Source organism: Blennius ocellaris, assembly GCF_963422515.1.
Source record: "Blennius ocellaris genome assembly, chromosome: 17".
Taxonomy (NCBI): Eukaryota; Metazoa; Chordata; class Actinopteri; order Blenniiformes; family Blenniidae; genus Blennius; species Blennius ocellaris.
Window position 1 is genome coordinate 373,652 of NC_137666.1, and position 26,410 is coordinate 400,061.

Consider the following 26,410-nt stretch of genomic DNA (forward strand, 5'->3'; position numbering starts at 1 on the left):
AAGGAAGAAAAACAATGTAATAGATTACCTTTGTGAGTGAATATTGTGTTACCTGTGTTCAGTGTGTTCAGCTCCTCCACGTGTTTCTCGTTGTCTCTCAGTCTGACCTGCAGCTCTGAACAAACTGTGTTGTTGTTATTTATCCATTATCATTGTGTGTCTGTGTTCATTGTAGTTGAGTTGTGTTCAGTGTGTGTCTACCTGTGTTCAGGTTGTGTTGCAGACTCTCAGTTATGTCAAATTTCATGTGCAACTTCATGAGTTCAGAGTTCAGATCTGAAACATGAACAAAGTAAACAATTCATTTGGTGAAAAACACAAACTTCTCATGTTTCATGTCATACTGAACAAAGTTTTCTGGAATGGATGGAATTGTGTCTGTTCGCTGTTTGCTGTTGTCTACCTGTGTTCAGGTTGTGTTGCAGACTCTCAGTTGTGTTGACTTTCATCTGCAGCTTCATGAGTTCAGAGTTCAGGTCTGAAACATGAACAAAGTGAAATAAATCTTGATTTCATGGATCTGCTAGAAACAGGAAGTGTGTGAATGTTGTGTTACCTGTGTTCAGTGTGTTCAGTTCCTCCACGTGTTTCTCGTTGTCTCTCAGTCTGACCTGCAGCTCTGAACACAAAGTGTGTTATTATTTATCCAGATTAGTTGTGTGTCTGTGTTCATTGTTGTTGAGTTGTGTTCAGTGTGTGTCTACCTGTGTTCAGGTTGTGTTGCAGATTCTCAGTTGTGTTGACTTTCATGTGCAGCTTCATGAGTTCAGAGTTCAGGTCTGAAACATGAACAAAGTGAAAAAGATCAAAGCAAGTGGAATAAATCTCTTTCATAGAACTGAGGAAATAGTAACTGATTGGAAGGAAGAAAAACAATGTAATAGATTACCTTTGTGAGTGAATATTGTGTTACCTGTGTTCAGTGTGTTCAGCTCCTCCACGTGTTTCTCGTTGTCTCTCAGTCTGACCTGCAGCTCTGAACAAACTGTGTTGTTGTTATTTATCCATTATCATTGTGTGTCTGTGTTCATTGTAGTTGAGTTGTGTTCAGTGTGTGTCTACCTGTGTTCAGGTTGTGTTGCAGACTCTCAGTTATGTCAAATTTCATGTGCAACTTCATGAGTTCAGAGTTCAGATCTGAAACATGAACAAAGTAAACAATTCATTTGGTGAAAAACACAAACTTCTCATGTTTCATGTCATACTGAACAAAGTTTTCTGGAATGGATGGAATTTTGTCTGCTCGCTGTTTGCTGTTGTTGTTGTTGTCTACCTGTGTTCAGGTTGTGTTGCAGATTCTCAGTTGTGTTGACTTTCATGTGCAGCTTCATGAGTTCAGAGTTCAGATCTGAAACATGAACAAAGTGAAATAAATCTTGATTTCATGGATCTGCTAGAAACAGGAAGTGTGTGAATGTTGTGTTACCTGTGTTCAGTGTGTTCAGCTCCTCCACGTGTTTCTCGTTGTCTCTCAGTCTGACCTGCAGCTCTGAACACAGAGTGTGTTGTTATTTATCCAGATTAGTTGTGTGTCTGTGTTCATTGTAGTTGAGTTGTGTTCAGTGTGTGTCTACCTGTGTTCAGGTTGTGTTGCAGATTCTCAGTTGTGTTGACTTTCATGTGCAGCTTCATGAGTTCAGAGTTCAGGTCTGAAACATGAACACAAATACGTTGAAACATAAACACACACTAAAGTGTGTCCACTTACCTTCAACACACCTGAACAACACACCTGATCAACACACCTGATCAACACACCTGAACAACACACCTGAACAACACACCTGCCTGCTGACGGTCTGTTTACCTTCGCCGTGAGCCTCCAGCTGCAGCAGCCGCGCCTCCAGCAGCAGCAGGCCTCCCGCCACCGGGGGCGCTGTGACACCTGACAGGACATTGTTTCACACATGAAGTCACACCTGTTGCTCCGCAGCTCCTTTCCCTCCAGGTGAGTCTCACCTGTCCTCTGAGGACGCAGGTCGTCCAGCCGTCCTTCAGCTCGCCGCAGACGCTCGGACTGAGCTGAGGGCCACACACAGACACACACACACACACACACACACACACACACACACACACACACACACACACGCACACACACACACATAAACTCAACATTTACATCACAACATCTTGTTTGTTTCCAGGGTTGTGATTGGCTAGCACGGCTTCAGGCGTCTCGTCACACTGCCCCCTACAGGTCTGGCTGCTCATAGCGGCTCTGGGTGTCCAGAGGAGGAAATGTTGTTTTTTGTTTGTAAAGCAGAGGAGTGTAAACGACGGTTGCCCGGGTTACCTGTGCTGCTGCTCTGCAGCGCCTGCAGCTGCAGCTGAGTGTCGTTCAGCAGCTTGACCACCTCAGACAGGCGCCCTGCACACAGAGCAGCCGATTCAGAGCCGGGCGTCGAACCAACAAACCTTATTGACAAAACTTGGAGCAGAACGGACGCTCTGATTGGCTCACCCGAGGCCTGGCGCTCCGGCCGGCTGGCGCTAGCCCCGCCCCCCCTCTCGTCGGACGGCGACTCGGACGAGACATTGCACGACGAAAACTCTGAAAGACGGGAAGCCTTGAAGTCGGCGGAGTTCCTGAACCTGGTCCTGAACCTGGTCCTGAACCTGGTTCCTGAACCTGGTTCTGAACCTGGTTCTGAACCTGGTCCTGAACCTGGTTCTGAACTCTGAGCGACCGGAGTCAAAAGAACTGACCTGAGATCTGCTTCCTGACCTCCTCCATTATGGTCTCAGTGCTGCAGAGTCTCACTGACAGAACTGACAACACACACACAGAAGAAGGTGTAGAAGAACACGATGATGATGATGATGATGATGATGATGATGATGATGATGATGATGATGATGATGATGATTACCTGTGTTCTTCCTCCTCAGCTCCTCCACTGTGCTCTCGCTCGCCCTCAGTCTCGTCTGCAGGAACGGCACCTCGTCGGCCAGAGCTGCACGCAAACCAGAACCACCAGAACCCATCAGAACCACCAGAACCCATCAGAACCACGTGGACCTCCATGGAGGTGGTTCTCCATGGAGACGCCGTCGTCACTCGCTCACCTGCGTTCTTCTTCTTCAGTTCGTCCATGGAGCGCTCACTGCCGCTCAGCCTGGACTGAAGCTCCGACACACCGAGGGTCTGGACTGAGACACAACACACTGAGTCAGGACCAGGACCAGGACCAGGTCTAGCACCAGGACCAGGACCAAGACCAGGACCAGGTCTAGCTCTAGCACCAGGACCAGGACCAGGTCTAAACCAGCCTGGTGTGATAAAAACACAAATGAATGTAAAACCAAAAACAATGTAGGCGTCATGTGACAGTAGACGAGGTCAAAGGTCAGCCAGGTGACTGTTGGAGAAGGAAAGAGAAATTCGTCGTTCTGTAAACGACGTCAACGTTTCGACGAGTTTCTGAGGTTGTGAAGAACGACGGATTCCGTTGTCGGCAGGAAACGATCAGATTGGAAGAAACAGAGACACAAACAGAAACGATCTCGTTTCAGAAGCTCGTCTCTTTGATCTCCGGATGTTTTGATGTTATGAAGAAGAAACACGTCGTTATTTAACAGCTTCACTTTCTCTTTGTAGCGTCTTTCTCCCCTTTGATGACTGACCTCTGCTCTGCTCCTCCACCTCCTCCATCCTGCTCCTCAGCTCCTCCACCGCCTCCATCCTCCTCTTCAGCTCCTCCATCACCTCCATCCCATTCCTCAGCTCCTCCACCTCCTCCATCCTGCTCCTCAGCTCCTCCACTGCCTCCATCCTGCTCTTCAGCTCCTCCATCACCTCCATCCCATTCCTCAGCTCCTCCACCTCCTTCATCCTGCTTTTCAGCTCCTCCACCTCCTCCATCGCGTCCATCCGGCTCCTCAGCTCCTCCGCCTCCTCCATCGCCTCCATCCCGCTCCTCAGGCTCTCCACCTCCTCCTCACTGTCCTTCAGCCGGCTCTCCACGCTGCGCAGGACCTGGCGCTGCTCCACCTCCTGCACCATCAGTCTCAGCACCAGCTCCTTCAGCCCCTGCAGCTCATCCCAGAGGACAGCAGCGTCCAGTGGGGGGGCGGTGGCGTCCTGGACGGCGTCCTGGCCGGAGCAGGAGGGGAGCAGCAGCAGCAGCAGCAGCTTGGCAGCGTTCATCCTGGAAGCAGAGCTCAGTGTAATCCTGAGAGCCAGGAGGTCCAAAGGTCCACAGGAAGCCCCGAGACACGACTTCCTGTTTCGTCCCCGACTTTGTCTTTAACTTTATCTCCGTCACACTTTGAAGTTCCTTTGAAGCTCCACTTCACTCTTCATCCTTTGAACTACATCACTTTTCTTTTTAAATGATTTCAAGAAAATTGTTTGACTTTGTGATTAAAATTTTTATATATTTTTTTACTGTGATTTAAATTTGTAGATTTTTTTTAATTATTTCATAAATATATCAATTTTTTAAATAAATAAAAAAAAGTTTCTCCCACTGTGATTACTAAATGCTCTTTGACTTAGTTCTACTTTCTATTCTTCTCGTAAGACTTGTAATTTTTTTTTTCTTGGTTTATTTTTGTCCTTTGTTCACCTCGCTTACTCCGACACACCACTGTTGTTGTTGTTGTCGTTGTGATCGTGGTCGTGACCATGAGTGACGCTCACAGCTTCACATACCAACACGACTCACACTAATCTGCACATGATGAAAGGAAAGCGGCTCAACGACTCAGCGTGTTCTAGTACTATACTTCTACTTTAGTTGGAGGAGTTGTTGTGTTACTGTTGTGTGTTACAACAGCTGTGTTACAGTAGGTGTGTTATAACAGATGTGTTACAGTAGGTGTGTGATAACAGTTGTTGTGTTACAGTAGGTGTGTTATAACAGTTGTTACAGTAGGTGTGTGATAACAGGTGTTACAGTAGGTGTGTTATAACAGTTGTGTTACAGTAGGTGTGTTATAACAGTTGTTACAGTAGGTGTGTTATAACAGTTGTGTTACAGTAGGTGTGTTATAACAGCTGTGTTGTGTTACAGTAGGTGTGTTATAATGATGGTTGTGTTACAGTAGGTGTGTTATAACAGTTGTGTTACAGTAGGTGTGTTATAACAGTTGTTACAGTAGGTGTGTTATAACAGTTGTGTTACAGTAGGTGTGTTATAACAGCTGTGTTGTGTTACAGTAGGTGTGTTATAATGATGGTTGTGTTACAGTAGGTGTGTTATAACAGTTGTGTTACAGTAGGTGTGTTATAACAGGTGTGTTACAGTAGGTGTATTATAACAGCTGTGTTACAGTAGGTGTGCTATAACAGTTGTGTTACAGTAGGTGTGTTATAACAGTTGTTACAGTAGGTGTGTTATAACAGTTGTTACAGTAGGTGTGTTATAACAGCTGTGTTGTGTTACAGTAGGTATGCTATAACAATTGTTACACTTTTGTTGTTACAGTAATTGTTAGTGTCGTCCTGTTACATGTGTTGGGTTGTTACATTGTCACACTTTACGTTGTGTTACAGAACTCGTTACAAAACTTGCTAGATGCGTTACAGTTGCCATGTTCTTACTGCAGTTATGTTATGGTAGTTTGTTATAGTCATTGTTGTTACATGGTTGTTACAGTGTTACAATAATTGTTACAATGTTTTACAGTGTTTGATTTGTTAGTTGTTGTGTAAAAGTTCTTTCACACAAAAAATGAGACTTTCACTTCAAAAACAGTTTCTTTATTTCAGACCAAAACAAATTTGTTCTCATTTCATCTACGATTAAAAACCAAGACGGAGTTCATCTGCAGGGGGTCAGTTCACTGTGTGTGTGTGTGTGTGTGTGTGTGTGTGTGTGTCAGCGGTGTCCAGTGTAAGTCCGGAACCAGGAAGTGACTGAAGCGGCGGCCGAGGAGATCATCCCTCCGGCATTGGCTGACGGCTGAGACACCTGCAATGCACTCTGGGAAAGATCCATAGGCTGCAGAGAGAGAGAGAGAGAGGATTTACAGGAGGTCCCTGAACGCACCACAGGACTGGATCTCTGCCCCGCCCACCTACCTGTGAGGGGATGTCACAGAAGCGGGGGCTGGGCACCGTCTCCCAGTCCGTCCCCAGGTCCGTCTCCTCGTCCGTCACCGCCTCCTCGCCGCTCTCCTCCGCCGGACCCGCCGCCTCCGGCTCCACGAACTCCATCGACTCCTCCAGGTCGGCGCTGACCTCGAACGGACCCGTCCTGAACACACGGCACGGTCAGAGGGTCAGAGGGGGGGCGGGGCGGGGGCGGGGCTACGCACGGCCACCGCTTTCTGATTGGTGACAGTGTTTGTCTGCCTCTCACCTCCCCAGACTGTTGTTGTCGTTGGCAACCAGGAACATGATGTTTCTGAGGGTGTGATGTGGGTGGAGCTTCTCGGGGTCGACGTGCTGCAACAGAGGGGAGGAGCCAGAGTGAGGAGGAGTGAGGAAGAGGAGCCAGAGTGAGGAGGAGGAGCCAGAGTGATAGGAGTGAGGAAGAGGAGGAGTCAGAGTGAGGAGGAGGAGCCAGAGTGAAGAGGAGGAGGAGGAGTGAGGAGGAGGAGCGAAGAAGAGGAGGAGGAGTCAGAGTGAGGAGGAGGAGCCAGAGTGATGAAGAGGAAGAGGAGTGAGAGGAGTGAGGAAGAGGAGGAGGAGCCAGAGTGATGAAGAGGAAGAGGAGTTAGAGTGAGGAGGAGTCAGAGTCAGGTTACCTGGGAGAAGCAGAGATGAAGAACGTTGGTGTTGAGTTTGCTCAGAGCTCTGGTGAACCGATAACGACTCAGATTGTCGCCACAGAATTCGCTGGAAGAAAAACGACACCTGGTGACGACGGAGCTTCAAACTCCAGCAGGAAGTGACTTCAGATTAAAACCAACAAAAATAAAGTAAAACAACTCAAAACGCTGGTTTCGATGGTTCCGTTCTTGGATTTTAAGGACGACTCCTCCCAGCGGTCGTCGTTCGTCCCACACTGCGGCCGGCGCCTGAACGCCTCACGGGGGCGGAGCTGAACCCACCTGTTGCACAGCTTCTTGGGCAGGTTGACGTCCAGGATGTGTGACAGGATGGTGACGAGCTGCGTGGTGTAGCACAGCGCCGCGCTGATGGTGTGAGCCGGGTTGATGTGGTCCAACTCTGCTGCGACACCGGGTCAAAGGTCAGAGGTCAGAGGACAGGTCACACACCGGCTGCTCTTTTCTCTCACATTTTAGCTTCTAGACATTTTGTAATTTACAAAACAAAGCAAAGCAGAACTGGATGATCTGCATTTCCCGCGGCAAATGCAATGATAGTGTGAATGCTGCTGGCAAATTGTAATGGCACAATTTTCCAAAAATTGCACGATTTTCTAAAAATTGTACGATTTTCTAAAAATGCACGACTTTTAAAGAGTTACACAATTTTAAAAAAATTTCACTTTAAAAAAAAAAAATTGCATGATTTTTTAAAAATTGCATGATTTTTAAAAAGTTACACAATTTTCCAAAAATTGCACAATTTAAAAAATATATATTTTTAAAAAGTTACAAAATTTTAAACAAATTTCGCAAATTTCAAAAAATTGCAAAATTTTCAAAAATTGACACGATTTTCAAAAAATTGCACGATTTCCAAAAAGTACATGATTTTCAAAAAAATGCATGATTTTCAAAAATTTCACGATTTTCCAAAAATTGGACGATTTTCAAAAAGTTACACAATTTTCCAAAAATTGCACGATTTTCAAAAAAAGCATGATTTTCAAAAATTTCACGATTTTCCCAAAATTTGCAGTTTTCCAAAAATTGCACAATTTTCAAAAAGTTTCACAAGTGTCAAACAGTTAAAAAAGTGGAAAAAGTTGAAAAGCTAAAAACGTTTCAAAAAGTTGAAACAGTTGAAACAGTTGAAAAAGTTGAACAGTTGAAATCGGTAAAGATTTGAAGAAGTGTCAAACAGTTGAAAAAGTGTCAAACAGTTGAAAAAGTTGATAAAAGTTGAAAGTTGAAAAAATGTCACAAGTTTCAAAAAGTTCAAACAGTTAAAAAAAAAGGTGAAAAAGTGTCATTTGAAAAAGTGTCAAAAAGTTGCACAAGTTTCAAAAAGTTGAAAAAGTGGAACAGTTTAAAAGTTGAATCGTTGAAATTGGCAAAGATTTGAAGAAGTGTCAAACAGTTGAAAAAGTGTCACAAGTTTCAAAAAGTTTCATTTGAAAAAGTGTCAAAAAGTTGCACAAGTTTCAAAAAGTTGAAACAGTTGCAACAGTTGAAAAAGTTACAAAATTTAAAACAAATTTCGCAATTTTTCAAAAAATTTCACAATTTTCAAAAAAATTGACACGATTTTCAAAAAGTTACACGATTTTCAAAAAAATGCATGATTTTCAAAAATTGCACGATTTTCAAAAAATTGCACGATTTTCAAAAAGTTTCACAAGTTTCAAAAAGTTGAAATTGTTGAAAAAGTGGAAAAAAGTTGGAAAAGTTAAAGTGGAAAAAGTTGAAAAGTTAAAAACGTTTCAAAAAGTTGAATACGTTTCAAAAAGTTGAAAAAGTTGCACAAGTTTCCAAAAGTTGAAACAGTTGCACAAGTTTCCAAAAGTTGAAACAGTTGCAACAGTTGAAAAAGTTGAACAGTTGAAATCGGTAAAGATTTGAAGAAGTGTCAAACAGTTGAAAAAGTAGAAAAAGTTTGAAAAAGTTGCACGATTTTTCAAAAAGTTGAACAGTTTAAAAGTTGAATAGTTGAAATCGGTAAAGATTTGAAGTTATGGTGAAGTAAATAATTTCTCCATCCGCTAACATTGGAAAAAAGTTGAACAAAAGTTGAAATATTTCAAAAAGTTGACGGGATTTCAAAAAGCTAGAACTTAGCCCGAAAGTGCCAAAAAAGTTGCACGATTTGATATTTGAATGATTACGAACGGGTGAAGATTGGAAGAGTTTAAGCGATTCGAAAAACTTACAGAATATACAGAATAAAGGCCCCGCCCCCTCGCCCCCCCCCCTCCTGACCTGGGCCCTGATTGGTGCTCTTCTCCTCCACCCAGCTGTAGTAGGCGGAGCAGTCGCCGTTGCTGGGCAGCGTGACGGGCGGCCCCGTGATGCTGATGCTGGTCTCGCCGTTCTGGTCGTCCCAGATCCAGCGGCCCGACAGGTAGGTGGTCCTCCGGGCCTCCGCCAGCTCGCTCACCGTGCTGGACGTCAGCGCCGCGTCCACGTCCGCCAACGCCGCCGCCGCCGCAGCGGCGTCCACCGGGTCCCTGAGGGACGCCATCTTTGTTAACGTGGGATTCGTAGTGGAAGAGATTCATGTGTGTGTGTGTGTGTGTGTGTGTGTGTGTGTGCCGACCTGCTGCCCTGCTTCTCCTCCTGCATGGAGAAGATGTGGGAGGTGAGCTCCTGGATGTGCTCCCTCCTCAGCGCCGCCAGGAGGCGCAGGCGGCCCTGCAGCTCGCGGCTCCTCCTCTCCTGCAGCTCCCCCAGGCGCCGGTTGTGCCGTTCGATCTTGTCCCGTTTCTCCTGGTGGCGCCCGGCGCGCCGCTGCAGTCGCTGCGCCTCCTCCTGCGAGCGCAGCAGGAGCTCCTTATCTGGCAGGAGGAGGAGGAAGAGGAGGAGGTGAGACTGAAGCAAGAGGAGGAGGAGGAGAGACGGAAGCAGGAGGAGGAGGAGGAAGAGGAGGAGGAGAGACGGAAGCAGGAGGAGGAGGAAGAGGAGGAGGAGAGACTGAAGCAAGAGGAGGAGGAGAGACGGAAGCAGGAGGAGGAGAAGGAAGAGGAGGAGGAGAGACTGAAGCAGGAGGAGGAAGAGGAGGAGGTGAGACTGAAGCAAGAGGAGGAGGAGGAGGAGGTGAGACTGAAGCAAGAGGAGGAGGAGGAAGAGGAGGAGGAGAGACGGAAGCAGGAGGAGGAGGAAGAGGAGGAGGAGAGACTGAAGCAAGAGGAGGAGGAGAGACGGAAGCAGGAGGAGGAGGAGGAAGAGGAGGAGGAGAGACGGAAGCAGGAGGAGGAGGAAGAGGAGGAGGAGAGACTGAAGCAGGAGGAGGAAGAGGAGGAGGTGAGACTGAAGCAAGAGGAGGAAGAGGAGGAGGTGAGACTGAAGCAAGAGGAGGAGGAGGAAGAGGAGGAGGAGAGACGGAAGCAGGAGGAGGAGGAGGAAGAGGAGGAGGAGAGACTGAAGCAGGAGGAGGAAGAGGAGGAGGTGAGACTGAAGCAGGAGGAGGAAGAGGAGGAGGTGAGACTGAAGCAAGAGGAGGAGGAGGAAGAGGAGGAGGAGAGACTGAAGCAAGAGGAGGAGGAGAGACTGAAGCAAGAGGAGGAGGAGGAGAGACGGAAGCAGGAGGAGGAGGAGGAAGAGGTGAGAATGAAGCAGGAGGAGGAGGAAGAGGAGGAGGTGAGACTGAAGCAAGAGGAGGAAGAGGTGAGAATGAAGCAGGAGGAGGACTCACCACTCTTCAGCTCCTCGTTGGCCCACACCACCGCCTCCTTCAGCTGCTCGATCTTCATCCTGCAGGACATGATCTTCCACTTCTGAGGAGGAGGAGGAGGAGTTTACCTTTATTTATTATACATTGAGGGTTTAAATATTAAAGTGGCGTCTTTTGTACTTTAGATGTGTTGGAAATATGTTATACTTTTTCTTAAAAAGTTGTTTTTTAAACTGTAATGTTTTAAAAAAACAACAACAAAACAACATGAGGGGAACCTCACCATCTGGTCCTCCTGGAGCTTCCTGTCCATCTGCTGCAGCACACTGTGACACACACACACACACACACACACACACACACACACACACACACACACACACACACACACACACACACACACACACACACACACACACACACACACACACACACACACACACACACACACACACACACACACACACACAGTGTGTGTAAGCTGGGTGTGTAGCAGGTGTGTGTGTATGTTGGGTGTATAGCAGGTGTGTATGTTGGGTGTATAGCAGGTGTGTGTGTGTGTGTTGGGTGTAGCAGGTGTGTGTGTGTGTTGGGTGTAGCAGGTGTGTGTGTTGGGTGTAGCAGGTGTGTGTGTGTGTTGGGTGTAGCAGGTGTGTGTTGGGTGTAGCAGGTGTGTGTGTGTGTGTTGGGTGTAGCAGGTGTGTGTGTTGGGTGTAGCAGGTGTGTGTGTGTTGGGTGTAGCAGGTGTGTGTGTTGGGTGTAGCAGGTGTGTGTGTTGGATGTAGCAGGTGTGTGTGTGTTGAGTGTAGCAGGTGTGTGTGTGTGTTGGGTGTAGCAGGTGTGTGTGTTGAGTGTAGCAGGTGTGTGTGTGTGTTGGGTGTAGCAGGTGTGTGTCGTACCTGTGTTGCAGCTGCTCCTTCGCCTCCTTCAGGTTCTTCAGTCTCTCCACCTTCTCGGAGTATCTGCACAAACAACCAGCCTGTTTTACTGATCTTATTTATTTACTTATTTATTTATTATTCCCGGAGCGTCGCGCTGCACGTGACCCAGAAAACAAAGGCAGTTTGTTGTTTATCGCCCCACAGCGGAGCGCCGACACTCGCCGTGACGTCATTTCGTCCCGCACACCCGGCGCGACCCGTTTACCTGTCCGCGTTCCTGCCGTCGAAGTACACGAAGTCCCCGGCCTGCACGCAGCGGGCGCAGGTGAGCCGGCGGCGGGACGTGCTGCACAGCGGGCAGCGCTCCACCGCCACGTACAGGCCCTCCGCGTCGTCCACCGACTCCACCATCACGCTGCCCGGGGCCGCGGCGGCCGGGTGCGGGAGCAGAGGCCGGAGGGGAGGCCTGGCCGCGGCGGAGGGGCCGCTGCGGCCCGAGGCGAGCGGAGGAAGCCCCGCGGAGGACGCCATGGAGGAGCTAACAGGCTAATGCTACCGGGGAGCGCTTGTTTACAATCGTCCGCGAGGGGAGAGACGGTGGTGGTTTGTTTTGATGACGCGTCGACCACTTCCGGTGTGACGTGCTGTTTATAGATGACGTCAGGCGTATGGGGCGGAGTTTAAACGAAATCAGTTGATCGGATTTTTTTTTTTTTTCGCTGACTAATATTATGAAGAAAAATCACAAAAAGCGTTTAAAAATGAAAACATGTTAAATTGACTTTAATTATCAAAATGACAGACAAGTCGGCAACAGTAAAGCTGACGTTTTCAGATTCTCTTGAAATGTCGAGAATAATGTAAAAATAAATAAATGTACAAAAAACAAAAAATAAATAATATATTTTTTTCTTACTTTTTTTTTTTTTTTTTGCTGCCGAAATATTCCACAAGTGCAAAATTCACTTTTTAACACAGAAACACTGCGAAGCTGAACGTCTCAGTGTGTTTACACGTTGCACAACTCAGCTGCTGAAACACGTGTGTGTGTGTGTGTGTGTGTGTGTGTGTGTGTGTGTGTGTGTGTGTGTGTGTGTGTGTGTGTGTGTGTGTCACTGCTTCTTGAAGCCCTTCAGGATGGGATAGATGTTTTCGAACGCGTCATAGATCTCAGCTCTCTCTTTGGCTCCTGAAACAGAGGACAGAGACATCAGCTGACACTCGGGCCGCCATGTTGTCCTGTCGTCAAAGTACATTCAGCAGAAATGATGGAGACGTCAAGGAGACGCTCTCCATCGGCTGGCACAAGAGGAGTATGTCTGTGTGTTTGAGTTGCCTGTTGGATCCTGATTACCGGTTAGGACCACCTTCCCCGACACAAAGATGAGCAGAACGATTCGAGGTTTCACCATCCGGTAGATCAGCCCAGGAAACAGCTCCGGCTCGTAGCTGAGGGCCACAACACACACACATCAGCTGCACTCACACTACACACACACTACACACACACAGTGACACATGGCGGTGTAGCGCCTCTCGGTGGTGACCTGCTGAACTGCTGGTGGGTGAGAACGAGGCCCTCCAGTCGGATGGGGAAACAGACGTCACAGCTGGCCACCATGTTCTGGATCTTAAAGTCCAGGAAGCGAGCGGGAAAGCCCAGTTTCTGCACCACGCGGGCGTATTTACGGGCCGCCAGCCGGGACTGCTCCTCGCTGCGACGACGAAACGTCAACAACAACAACAACAACAAAGAAACACCACCGAACAAAATACACAACAACAGAAAACAACGGAGACCTGGACGGCAACTGTTTTGAGTTTTCCCTTCGGAAAAGGTTTGTAGTTTTCATTTTGGGCCACTAGTGGGCGCCGTTTGTTTTTTGTGATGAAAGCAAACCCGCGATCGGCGGAGAACAACGCACTTTAAACATTAACAATGGGAGAGCACATACGTTACATTGGACAGACGCCCAAGTCGGATTGTTATTACGGCGACCTTCAAAATAAAAGTCATGACACCCTGAAAGCCACCCACTTGCGGTGGAACTCCTCTGAGGCTCTGACCTCTTGGCTCCTGTGCAGACCATCTTGCCGGAGCTGAAGATCAGAGCCGTGGTTCTGGGCTCTCGGATCCTCATGATGACGGCCGCAAAACGCTGAAACGACAAAAAAAACAACAACAAAAAACCCAATGTGGGCGGTGTGCAGACACTGTGAGACCGGATCGGAACTTTGAGGTCACCTTCGGGTTGTACTCTGCGTTTCTGGCCTGCAGGGCGATGAACTTCAGATCCAGAGGGCATCCGAGGTTCACCGTGGACACGATGTTCCTGAACGCACCACGGTTCTCGTACTTCACACGCAGATGACCTCTAAAGTACAAGTTCTGCTGAGGAAACTCACTGTAACTGCGGGATGATTCCCGACCTCTCGGTCATCGGGGTCATGGGCGTCATCGGGGTCATGGGCGTCATCGGGGTCATGGGATAGAAGGGCGCCGCCCCTGTGGCCGACGTGGACGCTTCCTGCTGGGGCTCGGCCACCGTGGAATTCTGGGAATTGTAGTCCAGACAGATGGCGCTGTCCTGGGACACATCGTGCGTCTCACAGTCTGCAGCTGGAAACCAAGTCAAGCCGTTCATTCAGAGGAGGGTCAACAAACAAACAAACAAACAAAGTGACTGATAAAACATCAACAGGCTCCGCCTCCGTTGACCTCATAGCAACATCACACCTGTGTCTTCCTGCGTCGTGAGGTCATCCGGCAGGAAACTGAGGTCCAGGTCGTCAGACTTCTCCACAGTGGAGGGGGCGTGGTCTCGTACACCATGGGCGGGGCTTTGGAGGCCAAGCTCCTCCCCCAACATGAAGCCGGGGTCCTGCGAGAAAAACATTGAAGTTTGTTCTGCACCGATTCACATAAACAACCACAAATACACAGAGAACGACCGCAACTTCACACAAACCACAAACACACAGATCAGACAGAAACACTCAAAACAAAACAAAACAACCGCAAACACATTTAGAACAACAAGAAACAAAAACAACTGCAGATTCACACAAAAGCGACCACAAACACACACAAAGCAAAGACACTTCTACAAATGCACACAGATCATAACTACGGACAAAAGTACCACAAAACAACAAAGAGACAGAACAACAAAGGAACAAACACACACACACACACTGTTTTTCACAGTTTCTGCATCACCTGAACATGTTTCAGCAAAGTTTTGTGGCTTCAAACTTCAGAAATCGAACTCACATTTGCAAGAGAGTCGTCAAAGTAACGCTCCAACGCCGACTCATCCATGGGACCAGCTGAAGACCTGGGCCACAACCTGCACCTGATCCAAGACTTGCACCTGCTCCGAGATCTTCCAGGACCTTCCAAGACCTTCCAGGACCTGGCAGCGGGCGCAGCGCAGCGCAGCTGCATCAAATCAGACACTCAGAAACTACCCGCTGACTGACTGACACGCACTACTTTCATTAATTGCATTATTATCATCATCAAAATAATTGTATGCATATTGCATGTTTGTGGATCTTATGTGTGATCTTTCAGTATCACAACATGGAACTTCTAAAACACTGAAAAAACAGTTGCCGAAGCAGTGGGATCCTAAAACAGCAGATAAACTGTGGTTGCAGCGGTACTCGACCTGCAGTTCGCCCTCCCTCCTGCGGGGGGAGCCCGAGGCAAGAGAGTGCGCCTGCGCAGCGGATGTAAACAAAGCAGCATGGCGGCGCGCAGCTGTCGAGAGAAACACGAGCTGAAATAATTTGATGGGTTAAAAGAACTTCCGACTCCGATGGAGACGAAAGAGTCTGTGACCAAAACGCTGAGTGACTTTTCTCTGGAGGCTCACGGTGAGACCTGCGCAGTACTTCCGGTACTCACGTTACAGTACTTCTACTTCTCGCTGTGGTTCCTCTGGTACTCACCACAGTACAAACAACACTCATTAACGCTCGTTGTACTAACTCGAGTACTCATTATAATCCAGTACTCATCAAAGTCCAGATCACACCGCCGTTCACAGTACATATAGTATTTATGACAGTACTCGTTGTAACACTTGTAATTGTACTCACGTTTTTGTTTTTTGTTTTGTTTTTTTGTTTCGTTCTGTTTTCTCTTTTCCTTTTTTTTAATTTTATGTCCTTTTGTTTTTGCTTTTGTTATAATTGTGATTATTTTGGTTTTTGCTCTGTTGTTGCTCAGGCTGGTTTAATCTCATGGCAGTTGGAAAATATTTAGATCACTGTGATTATTGTATTATTAAAAAGAAGAAGAAATGTATGTAGCACTAACAAGGGTATTGTATGTATCTCCCCACCAAGTCTCTCTCTGTCTTTCCTCTCCTCTCCTCCATCCTTTCACCCCCACCATTCCTCAGAATTTCTCCACCTCTGACTCTGGTTTCTACAAAGTTTCTCCTGTTGGGAGTTTTTCTTTCCACAGTCACAAACACACCTGCTTGCTCATGTGGATGTTGAGCTTTTCTCTATAAAAGCACATTGGAATGACTGTAATGTATTTAAAAATGTCTTCCTTTTAATAAAAAAAAAAAGTAATTGTACTCACTCCTGTATCCTTCTGCTATAGAATAAATGTCCTATATTATTCTAGTTATTTGTGTCGGTGGTGTTTTCCTCTCAGATCTCTACCTGAACGACTCGGTGCCGTACTTGGAGGCGCCGCCGGACCCCCTGCGGTTCTACCGGGACTGGATCGGCGCCAACAGGCCATGCATCATCCGCAACGCCCTCGGCCACTGGCCCGCCCTGTCCAGGTGGACGCCGGACTACCTGAGGTGAGGAGGCCCCGCCCACTTCCACACGCCGGTCTCCTCGTGGTCGCCTCATTCCTGCCGGGGGATGGTCTCCTGTCCTCAGGGAGAAGGTGGGGTCAAAGGTCATCAGCGTGGCGGTGACCCCGAACGGCTACGCCGACGCGGTGGCGGGCGATCGCTTCGTGATGCCTGAGGAGAGGCGGATGACGTTCGACGCCGTGCTGGACGTCATCGAGGGCAAGGTGAGCAAACGGCGGCGGCGACGTTCGCCGCCGCCAGCCGTCACGCTAACGGCCTGCGGCTGCTTCAGGTGCCGGCGAGGGGCGTGTTCTACGTCCAGAAGCAGAGCTCCAACCTGCTGCAGGAACTCCCCGAGCTGGCGGACGACGTGGAGCGCCACATTCCCTGGATGAGCGCGGCGCTCGGTGAGAAGCTCACCTGGCGGTCTGGGAAACATGGAGGGAACACGTCAAATAAAAAAAAAAATACAATTGTGCCTGTTTCACTGCAGGAGTCACAAACGTTTGAGTCACGTCTTCTGGTTTTAAGTTTTGATTTATTAATATCCTCACACCAGTCTGTACGAGATCTTATCACGTTTCAGTGAATTTAGATGAGAAAAATAATTTAGTTTTTTTTTTCCAGGAAAGTGTCCGGATGCGGTGAACTTCTGGCTCGGCGAGTCGACTGCAGTCACGTCCAGTACAGTCCTGCTTCAAATTATTACAAAATATACTTCAACTTTAACGCAAATATTTGATATCACTCCTGATTTAAAATAAAAAAATCAGGTTTTGTTTCCACTTCACCAAGTTTTTTGTTCTTTCATCTTCATTAGAATATTTATTTTCTGCTCAGTGCACAAAGATCACTACGAGAACCTTTACTGCGTCGTCTCCGGACAGAAACACTTCCTGCTGCTGCCGCCCACGGACCGCCCCTTCATCCCCTACGGTAACCATAGCAACCTGCAACCCCGTGACCACAGCTGCCTTTAAGCCGCGGCGGTAACCGCGGTAACGACTTCCCCGCAGGTCTGTACCAGCCGGCCGCGTACCGCCAGCGGGACGGCGGCGGCGAGTTCGAGGTCGTGGACGAGGAGAACTCCGAGAAGGTGCGTTCAGGCGACGCCCGTGAATGTCGGCGACTCCTCGGGGTGTTTGGAAACCGCCGTGGCTGACCCGAGTTCCGGACTCCCACCTTCCAGGTCCCCTGGATCCCCCTGGACCCCCTGGACCCGGACCTGGAACGGTTCCCCCAGTACCGACGGGCCCGGCCGATCCGCTGCAGCGTGAAGGCCGGAGAGATGCTGTTCCTCCCGTCGCTGTGGTTCCACCACGTCCGGCAGTCGCACGGCTGCATCGCAGGTACCTGAACGCACCGCGGGCCGCCCGAGATCCCACACATCCCAAACTTCAGAATAAAAGCGGCGCGGCGCAGTCAGTCACCTGAGAGGATCCTCCGCTTCGTTACTGGAGAAACTCAAGATGCTTCTTTGTTTTTTTTCGTTTCTGCAGTGAACTTCTGGTACGACATGGAGTACGACATCAAGTACAACTACTTCCAGCTGCTGGAGGCGCTCAGTGGCGTCGCCGCGGCGCCGTGACCTGTAAATAAAGTTTGGATTCAACAAGCAAGAGCGTGTTTGAACAGTTACTGGCAACAAAATGTGACATTTAGGTTTTTAATTGTTTCCTTTGTTTATGTGGAAAACAAACGTCGCAGCAGCAAGTGGAACTTTTTTATTAAATTCTGTCACTTAAATGTTTCTCTAAAAAGTTTGAGGACAAAAGCTCAAAGGAAAGTTTAGAAAACCCAAAGAAAATAGGAGAAATTTCAGCTCAGCAGATAGAAAAGCAACCAGTGGAGGCAGCAAAGCAAACTGCTGAGTCATCGTGAGGTCAAACAGACGAGGAAGCACTTTATTATTAAAGCATAAAACAAGAACAAACGCCGTCTTTTTTTCTCTCCCACACCCACAAACACTCCCGGGAGGAGGAGCCTGTATAGGCCACGCCCCCCCATACACACACATTTACCTTGTCAGGCAAAAAAAAGCTGCAGAGATTCAGTCTGTAAACTTTCAAACGCAAAATTCTTGACTCGATATTTACTGCAGTGGAGTCAAACGGAGTTTTTCTGGGATTAAATCAACATCTGAACTCGCTTCTCACAGAAACCTGCTCTGATGTCACACCTGCTGATGTCACACCGGGAAATTGTCAGTGGCTTTTCTTTTCTCTCCACAAGATCCTGTATGTTCGGTCCGGGTGTGACCTGCAGGTGGCGCCGCGCCGGCGAACGGAGAGCCGGGCGGAGCAGCAGGAGTCGTGGCTGCGGCTCCTGCTGCTCCTTTCAGGCTGCAGAGGATTCAGAGCCTCGAAGGCTGAATCGACGGATTTAAACAGATTTCCCACAAAAAAAACAAACAAAAAAAAAATAAGGGCTCAGTTTGTTTCTGATTTCATAATCGTCTGCTTGTGTCATCTCTCTCACACACACACACACACACACACACACACACACACACACACACACACACACACACACACACACACACACACACACACACACACACACACACACACACACACACACACACACACACACACACACACACAGTCAGTCGTCATGGTTACTGCTCCTCCTGATGGGAGCGTGGATGCTGTGGAACGCCGGCACCCAGCGGTTGTCGTGGAGACCGACATTGCAGCCCGGCGCGTCCCGGCGGTTTCCGCGGCAACACATCCAGTACCCGGGGCCGCCGGGCAGCGCCTGGCAGAAGGGTTTGTGGTGCCAGCGGCAGAGCGACACGTCGCCGCGCCCGTAGCGCCGCTTGCACTGCTTGCAGGGGTCGTCGCGGTAACGGGGGTCGGACACCCAGAGCGAGTCGGCGGGCCGCACGCCGTACGTCTCCATGACGACCTTGAAGTAGGAGCAGGTGCACTTGAGAGCGGCGAGGCTGTGCGTGGGCAGCAGGCGCAGGATGTGCAGCAGCAGGTGGTGCGGCAGCGCCCAGAGGAACGGCCGCGGCTGCAGGAGCTGCTGCACGCGCTCGCGCAGCTGCAAGAAGTCCTGCGACGCGCGGGTCAGCGGGGGCCCCGCCTCCTCGACGAGCCCAGGCCGCCCCCTCCTCTCCTCTGATTGGCTGGAGTCACAGGAGGAGGGGCCGTCGGTACAAGGGCGACGCTGTGTCGGCGGCGGCGCAGACAAAAACAACAGACCGGGAAGTGGCTCCGCCTCCTCTGTCTCAGGGGGCGTGGCCTGTGCGAGAGGCAGTACTTTTGTGTCCGTGTAAACGTCCGAAGGGGGCGGAGCCTGTGCCGAAGCAAGCGACTCTGTGCTGATAGTTTCTTGGCAGCTGATTGGTTCCCTGCTCGGACTGGGCGCTGCAGGCGGAGACGACGACTGCGTGGGCGGGCAGGGGGCGGAGCTCTGCTCCATGTTGGCGAGCAGCACCCGCCCCACCGCCCTCCTCAGGCTGTTGCTCCTCGAGAGGCTTCCCTCCGAACTCCTCCTCAGGCACTCGGACTCCAGCTTGGCCACCATGTCGGACACCCGCAGGCTCTCCGGCCCCTCCCCCCGCTGCTCGGGCGGCGGCGCTCTGGACAACGTGATGGTGGTGGAGCTCCTCTGCAGGGTGAGCAGCGGCTTCGAGTCGGGCGACTCGCCGGCCCTCTGCTCCAGGAAGGCCACCATCTCCACCACGGAGACCTTCTGCTCCTCCTCCTCCTCCTGCTCCTCCTCGCCGCCGCTCAGCCGCTGCAGCTCCACCGCCGGCGGCAGTGCCACGAGGGGCGCCGGGTCCCGCTGGAGGATCTGGTTGTTGCAGGACCGCCGCCGCCGTTTCGCGCTGCAGTTCTCCTCCCAGCTGCCTTTCACCTTCGGCGCTCGCCACTGCGCAGTCACGGCGGCCGGCGGCGCTCCGCTACAACAGGAGCCGCCATTCGAGGCTCCGCCCTCAGTTCTGGCGGCTTGGCCTCCTTCCGAGGCGAAGATGGCGATCTTCTCGCGGACGTGTCCGGGCCTGATGACGGTCCAGACGTCGAGCGGCGCGTCGGCGTCCTCCGCGGGGCTCTGCATCAGACGAGACACGGCGTTCTCGCTGCCGTCCGGCGCGGGGAGGCGCTGCGGGGCCGAACCGCCGCCGTCGGAGCGGCGCAGCGTGTTGGTGGAGAGGACGCCCAGCGGGAGGCGGCTGTTGCCGATGCTGTTGCCATGGTTACTGCCAATGGTTTTCAGCAGCCCCGTCTGCTGGTTCACGAACAGACCACTGCGCATGATGGTCCTGAGAGAGGAAGAGGAAGACACAAGGTGAACAATCACGTCTGAAACTGATCAAATATAGAATAACTTGGTGAAAATCGTCAGCAAACTTAATGAGTAAAACAAAGTTCGACCAGCTGCTTCCCGTCACAGTTCTCAGCTCCACGAAGGACAGTGAACGTGTTCAGGTGTCCTGAACACGTTACGAGCTGGACAGAAAACATCACAGACTGTGTTTACCTGCAGGCTTCCTGCTGATTGGCTGCTGCTGCTACCGAGGGCGGGGTCTCGCTCTGAGTGACGCCTCCTCTGGCTTTTTGGCTTCACATGACTCAGGGTCAGTGGGACTCGACCCACACACACATGAACCTGGAGGAACATGCAAACACAATATTAACGCCACAAGCTTCACATAAATGTCGCACACATGAAGTTCAGGCTGTTTTAAGACCAATTTTAGCTTTGAGGGAAGTCTGACTCTGAAATATGGGTTTTCTTTAGTTTTCTGGCTTGTTTTTATGCTCGTATTGATCCAGGTTCGCCTTACTCCTCCCTCTATGTTTATCCAGTGACAGGTTCTCCTCCGAGGATTCACATTTCTGAGCAAGCTTTGGGAGCCTTACCTTGAACTAATAAACTAAGTCCTCAGACTACAAAATCTACAAGATGGCTGAAGTGAACGTCTGACACAGAGACGCCCCCTGCAGCTTTGCTTCTGAATTTCTACAAAAAAAACAACATTTATTCTTGCTGTGACTGGTGCTTCCTTTAATAAACTAAATTCAAATCTGGATCATTTAGATTAAAAATGACGGTGGAGTACTTCTACCTGTCAGTCAGTCGACTACAACACTGAAAAGTACGTATAGTGAGCACAAACAGTATAGTTTACACCATCTGAGGAACCAGTCGCTTCGTGACAGCTGCTGAGTTTGCAGTCTGAAGCTATAGGCTAACGGCTAACAGCTATCAACGACTATAAACTTCTGCGTTACGCGGCCTCCGCTTCTTTCCCGCTCCTCCCGTGGACTGTCGAGCTCCGTGCGGCTCCTCGGTCCGCAGCGGCCCTCGAACAACACCAGTCAATAAACAAATACACCCCACCCGCCCCCCCACAACAAAACTACAAACTTTTAGCAGCGCCAGTTAGCACGCTAATAGCCGAGCCCGTCCGTGAGCATTGAAACACCTGGCTAACAGGCTAGCACCGGGAGCTAACCAGTCACCGAGCGGAGCGGCGGAAAAAACGGAGGAGGTCAGCGGTAAGCTGGGGTGTTTCGGTCGGAGAGGACCCCCGGATGGAGGCCGCCGTGACACGGGGCGAGTCCCGGAGCTCCGGTGAAGCGCGGAGGCCGCGGGTCACTCACCTGAAGCTGGAGTCCTTCCCCGGGACGCTGCGCTGGAGGGCAAGCAGCTGCTGGCAGCGGTCGCGGCTCGTCTCCTCCCGTCTCCCGGTGACGTGAGAGCGTAACCCCGCCGCGGTCGGCCCGCCGCTCGGTAAAGGCACGTTTTAACGTTTGACGTCGCCTCGCAGGGAGCGGCTACGACACGGTCCGCTCCTCTGCAGGGACGACAACCCGAGAAGTCAACCTGGCTGCCGCCGTGCGTGATGACGTCAGACGCTGATAAAGTTGTTTATCATCACGAGTTTGTCTCACAAACCGGAAGTAACGTCTGAGAAAAGCACATCGTCACTATCGTCATTATCGTAGACATTTTATATATATATACATATAATATACAATATATTATATATATATATATATATATATATATATATATATATATATATATATATATATATATATAAATAAATAAAAAAAATTCCCCTCTTGCCCTCCGCGGGGGAAAAACTGGTGACCGCCCACGGAGGGCGAGAGGGAATATTTTTTTATATATATATATATATATATATATATATATATTGAGAGCAAAATGTATAATTAACATTATATTATTAGATTATATTATAATAAAATGTGTAAATATTCCAAAGAGTTCCTGAAACTCCGAACAAACTTCTAAACACGGTGATAACAGGTGATAAAAGCATTGAGAGTTGAAAGAAGAGAGGTGACGACAGTTGACGCTTGCCAGTGGAAGCCAGAAGTCAGTTTTATCCAATGGAAACACAATCAAACACAAATTCATGCAGAAACACTCTTTATTTTGGGAGTAACTTGTCAATAGATCTGTGGATGACTTCATCTCCATCCAGAACTCCTTTCCAGTTACTGAGGATCAACCAAACTGTTATGTAAATCTAGTATTGTTTCATATCAAAGGCTACAGAGGGTATAATGTACTTTTTTGTTTGAACTTTAAAAAAAATTGTATGCATAGTTTATTATGATGTATCTTTCATTATTTTATATGACCTGTGTCTGCAATAAAGATGATATATTTACTGTAGATCTGCAGGAGTCATACAACACATTTCAAGGAAGCTCTATCGTTGATCTCCAACGTATCTCTCTATCAGTAGACCTCTGATGGATCCCTATTGGTTCTTTAAGGTGGCCTTATTAGAGACCTATTACAGAGTTCTGGGGCTCCTCTGTGAATGGGTGGATGAGCTATAATATAATGTAAAAACAATTTCTGAGTGGATCTCTGCTTGACCTCCAGTAGATCTGCAAAAGATCTAAAGGAGGTGAAAAAAAAACTTTCTGCAGAAATCATTTGGAAGAATTCCTTTTAGAGATTTGGGAGATCCTCAGTAGGTCTGTATTGATCCTCAGTAGTTGTTTAGGCGATCGGGATCGTCTCAGGGTAGGGTCTCCATTTTGACACTGGTCAGGTCCAGGTCCTTGTGGATGTGGATTTTGTTGATGGCCCTCAGGTCTTTGATCCGGTGTTTGTACGACACCAGGTGGGAGCCGTTGACGGCCACTTTGTACTCACTGGAGGTGCACAGGATCTTCATCTGTAACAGTGGAATCACAATCTGTCAGTGAGCTGCTGAGGTACCCACACTGCAATTGTTTGGCTCTCGAGAGTCCGACCTCAAATCGTTGACCGCCCACGAAGGGAAATTTCGATTCCCGCTGTTCTTGGCCCCATCTTCCTCCAACGAAGCTGTTCATGACAATCACCTGCCGGCCATTCTCGTTGAATCGAGGGTTGAAGTGAAGGGCGATGTCTTGTCCTTTACTCAGATCCATAGTGAACCTGAAAACACAAACACTGACAGTCAAGGTCTTGTTTTTCCACTTCCTGTTTGATTGAGCACGGTCGATGTGTTGCTACTGACATTTTCGCATTGCTTTTGGCCGTTCCATTAATGGTGATGAGCAGTTTGTCATAAACTCCGTTGAGAAGGTTGTCTTTGTAGGGAACCCGCTGTCACCAGGGAAACAGGAAACAGCTGTTTACTCGGTAAAGGAACTCGACACGTGAAGCACATTTTACTGTTTCAGTCATCGCAACAGACCAACAGCCGCAATGTGACCTGCTTGAATAACCTACAGGAGAAGGTTCAGTGTTTGGTCCAGTGCATGGACAAGGTGGGACGTGTCCCTCTGTAGTTCTGTCTGAGTCTCTGATCAACCGTCTTACCATATCCTTTTGAGATGCAGATGGAACACTTGGACCGGACGGCCAGCCTCCCGGTGTAGGGTTGGACCCTCCTGGATTTGGCCACCCTCCCGGTGTAGGGTTGGACCCTCCTGGATTTGGACTTGGCCACCCTCCCGGTGTAGGGTTGGACCCTCCTGGATTTGGACCTGGCCACCCTCCTGGTGTAGGGTTGGACCCTCCTGGATTTGGACTTGGCCACCCTCCCGGTGTAGGGTTGGACCCTCCTGGATTTGGACTTGGCCACCCTCCCGGTGTAGGGTTGGACCCTCCTGGACTTGGCCAGCTGGGGTTATTTGGTTGACCTGTGGTTTAAATTCAGATTTTAACTTGCTGTGCGTCCTCCAGGTGTTCACCGCTCAAATGAACCGTTAGACCCAAACAGTCTGAAGGTTTACCTGCGCCTCCTGTAGGCCACATGCCGCTACCCCCGCTACCCCCCTGTGACACACACACACAAACACACACACACAGTTTGTGGTTAATTCTATCACTGTCACAGGTAACAGTGGGACATATAAAGACTTGTGCAGCCTTTGTTTGCTGTGTGCATGAGTTCGGTGTTTGTGTGTGTGTTTAGACTGAGGGTGTGTTCACTGATATATTCCTTAGGAATGTTGCACATCAAGCAGCAACATGACACTGAATATCATATATTCAGGATCTTCTACTTTCTGTCTTGAGGAAATATTTCTGTTGTTCTTTTTATTTAATTTTGTGTTTCTAATGTCAAATGAGTTGTTTCTGGCTTTTTATTTTCTCATGTGATTTCTTTTAATATGGAAAAGTGAAACTTACAGTTGGAAACATCTTGTCCTGCAAAAGAGGAGGAGACATGATTCAGTGTGTGGCAAAACCTCCGACAGGGAATTCGCACATGAAATCCGCCGCCCCACCGCCCCACCGCCCTGCTGCCCCACCGCCCTGCTGCCCCACCGCCCTGCTGCCCCTACCCTCCTGTAGGGGGCAGTGTTGATATAATTCGGGCTGCAATGCCGGTCACTACTCAGTTTAAATGTTTAAATCATGTTGGCAACATTCACATTGATCAGTCAGCACCATCGGGAAGAGCGAATGATAAAATCCGACACGTGGAATTTATCATAAGTTTTAAATTCTACACTTCACACCACAGTCACACCTTTTATTGTTGTTTTACGTGGTGAGATGATAAGAAGCATGACTCAGTTATTATTATTATTAGGTTTAACATTCACCACCAGCATCACTGACTTCACTGCACACACACACACACACACACACACACACACACACACACACACACACACACACACACACACACACACACACACACTTAAACAGGACATGTTTTGAACAGTTCAGTGGAAGGACTGTGTTTCCGCGAGCTCTCGGCGGAAAGAAACCGTCCTCAGTGCGGAACATTGGAGACATTTTGAGAAAAACACACACAAGCCAACGCACTCACGCACACACAAACACACAACCTAACACACAGTGGTAGAAGACGGAGACATACCTGAGATCACCTGAGCGCTGCAAACTGCAATCTGATGCTGTACGACGGTTTTCCAGGTTACTGTCGAGCCTCACCCTGTTCACACACGCAGACCACACCCACACACACACACACACACACACACACACACACACACACACACACACACACACACACACACACACACACACACACACAAAGAGGGCATACACCCATGAAGGCCACACCTAATTATAGAGACATTCCAAAAGAAACACTTAAAAACAAACATGCAGCAATTTATTCCTAATAACTCGTGATTTCACGTGTCATATTGCAGCAGAGAAAACAATACCCACATACACACACACACACACACACACACACACACACACATACACACACACACACACACACATGCACTCAGTGACCCTCCTCCTCCCCATACGCCGATGACACACTACTTTACATGTGATCTATATCGATCTGTCGTCCCTCCAGTCAGGTGGCCGGCAGTACGTCACACCAATGAGTCAGACTGAAGCGCTGCCCTCAGAGGATCCACTTCCTGAGGTAGTGACACTCTCCCACACCCCGCAGGTGAAGAACTGAAACAGTCCGTACACTGTCCTCAAAACCAGATTCAGCCGATCAGCTGATCAGAAACACCGACAAACACGTTCGACCAGACGGGTGGTTTATTTCACGGAGAACATGAGGACAAGTATCAGAATGAGCAGCAGAATCTACAATTGATCCACCGCTATCGTTCTGTTGATCTATTTCACAAGATCCACTATCAGTCTACTGTAGATCCAGAGTAGATCTATTGAGATTCTCAAATAGAAATATTCCAGCAACAGCCGATACAGTAGATCACAGGATGTTTAATAAATCATCAGAACATTTCTGGCGGCTCTATAGTTCTTCAGTTTTCGTCTTCATTTCGACGCTGGTCAGTTTGACGTCCTCGTAGATGCCGATGCGGTGATGGATTTCAGGTCGGTGATCCGGTGTTTGTAGGACAGCAGGT

The 26,410-nt window shown here is 49.0% G+C and overlaps 6 protein-coding genes across 12 annotated transcripts in view; 1 reads left to right on the plus strand and 5 right to left on the minus strand.

The window, feature by feature from the left end:
• Window positions 1-5,691: 5,691 nt before the first annotated feature.
• On the minus strand, window positions 5,692-11,889 carry atg14 (autophagy related 14). Of its 2 annotated transcripts, none has more exons than XM_080513447.1 (11): window positions 11,537-11,889; window positions 11,290-11,352; window positions 10,674-10,716; window positions 10,412-10,493; window positions 9,317-9,554; window positions 8,980-9,227; window positions 7,003-7,120; window positions 6,697-6,787; window positions 6,309-6,394; window positions 6,029-6,203; window positions 5,692-5,948 (listed from the first exon to the last, which is right to left on the minus strand). In XM_080513447.1, the coding sequence occupies exons 1-11, from the start codon at window positions 11,800-11,802 to the stop codon at window positions 5,826-5,828; spliced, it is 1,533 nt and encodes a 510-aa protein (XP_080369573.1). In that variant the 5' UTR covers window positions 11,803-11,889; the 3' UTR covers window positions 5,692-5,825. The 2 variants fall into 2 exon arrangements, with proteins under 2 accessions (XP_080369573.1, XP_080369572.1); XM_080513446.1 differs by having other exon boundaries at window positions 7,003-7,123.
• A 494-nt stretch (window positions 11,890-12,383) lies between these two features.
• tbpl2 (TATA box binding protein like 2) lies at window positions 12,384-13,865 on the minus strand (the record flags this gene model as incomplete). Its single annotated transcript, XM_080513461.1, has 6 exons — window positions 13,678-13,865; window positions 13,517-13,604; window positions 13,339-13,430; window positions 12,819-12,986; window positions 12,626-12,720; window positions 12,384-12,460 (listed from the first exon to the last, which is right to left on the minus strand). Exons 1-6 carry the CDS (start codon window positions 13,755-13,757, stop codon window positions 12,384-12,386), a joined length of 600 nt encoding a protein of 199 aa, XP_080369587.1. The 5' UTR covers window positions 13,758-13,865.
• Window positions 13,866-15,011: 1,146 nt separating this feature from the next.
• Window positions 15,012-17,716, plus strand: jmjd7 (jumonji domain containing 7). 2 transcript variants are annotated; one of them, XR_013937006.1, is made up of 9 exons: window positions 15,012-15,153; window positions 15,947-16,100; window positions 16,183-16,321; window positions 16,390-16,504; window positions 16,725-16,781; window positions 16,918-17,033; window positions 17,114-17,193; window positions 17,287-17,446; window positions 17,597-17,716. XR_013937006.1 is itself a non-coding variant. In XM_080513451.1 (9 exons), the coding sequence occupies exons 1-9, from the start codon at window positions 15,096-15,098 to the stop codon at window positions 17,683-17,685; spliced, it is 948 nt and encodes a 315-aa protein (XP_080369577.1). In that variant the 5' UTR covers window positions 15,012-15,095; the 3' UTR covers window positions 17,686-17,716. The 2 variants fall into 2 exon arrangements, 1 of the variants encoding a protein (XP_080369577.1); XM_080513451.1 differs by having other exon boundaries at window positions 16,938-17,033.
• Window positions 17,717-17,914: 198 nt separating this feature from the next.
• Window positions 17,915-21,919, minus strand: fbxo34 (F-box protein 34). Of its 2 annotated transcripts, XM_080513444.1 has the most exons (3): window positions 21,713-21,919; window positions 20,586-20,714; window positions 17,915-20,367 (listed from the first exon to the last, which is right to left on the minus strand). In XM_080513444.1, exon 3 carries the CDS (start codon window positions 20,358-20,360, stop codon window positions 18,702-18,704), a length of 1,659 nt encoding a protein of 552 aa, XP_080369570.1. In that variant the 5' UTR covers window positions 20,361-20,367; window positions 20,586-20,714; window positions 21,713-21,919; the 3' UTR covers window positions 17,915-18,701. The 2 variants fall into 2 exon arrangements, with proteins under 2 accessions (XP_080369570.1, XP_080369571.1); XM_080513445.1 differs by lacking the exon at window positions 21,713-21,919 and having other exon boundaries at window positions 20,586-21,358.
• A 572-nt stretch (window positions 21,920-22,491) lies between these two features.
• The window catches only part of LOC308142212 (galectin-9-like), a gene marked incomplete at its 5' end in the record, with an annotated part of 9,409 nt that continues 5,490 nt past the window's right edge, over window positions 22,492-26,410 (minus strand). The window contains 6 exons of the mRNA XM_080512560.1: window positions 22,492-23,271; window positions 23,351-23,516; window positions 23,599-23,687; window positions 23,904-24,226; window positions 24,320-24,362; window positions 24,720-24,737. Coding sequence (XP_080368686.1) covers window positions 23,113-23,271; window positions 23,351-23,516; window positions 23,599-23,687; window positions 23,904-24,226; window positions 24,320-24,362; window positions 24,720-24,737 — 798 coding nt within the window. The 3' untranslated portion in view covers window positions 22,492-23,112. The remainder of the gene's footprint in view (window positions 23,272-23,350; window positions 23,517-23,598; window positions 23,688-23,903; window positions 24,227-24,319; window positions 24,363-24,719; window positions 24,738-26,410) is intronic.
• LOC308142860 (galectin-5-like) overlaps window positions 26,058-26,410 on the minus strand; it is a 3,828-nt gene continuing 3,475 nt past the window's right edge. For all 4 annotated transcript variants that reach the window (XM_080513457.1, XM_080513456.1, XM_080513458.1 and 1 more), the window contains one exon: window positions 26,058-26,410. This exon is cut by the window's right edge and continues 55 nt beyond it. In XM_080513457.1, coding sequence (XP_080369583.1) covers window positions 26,334-26,410 — 77 coding nt within the window. In that variant the 3' untranslated portion in view covers window positions 26,058-26,333.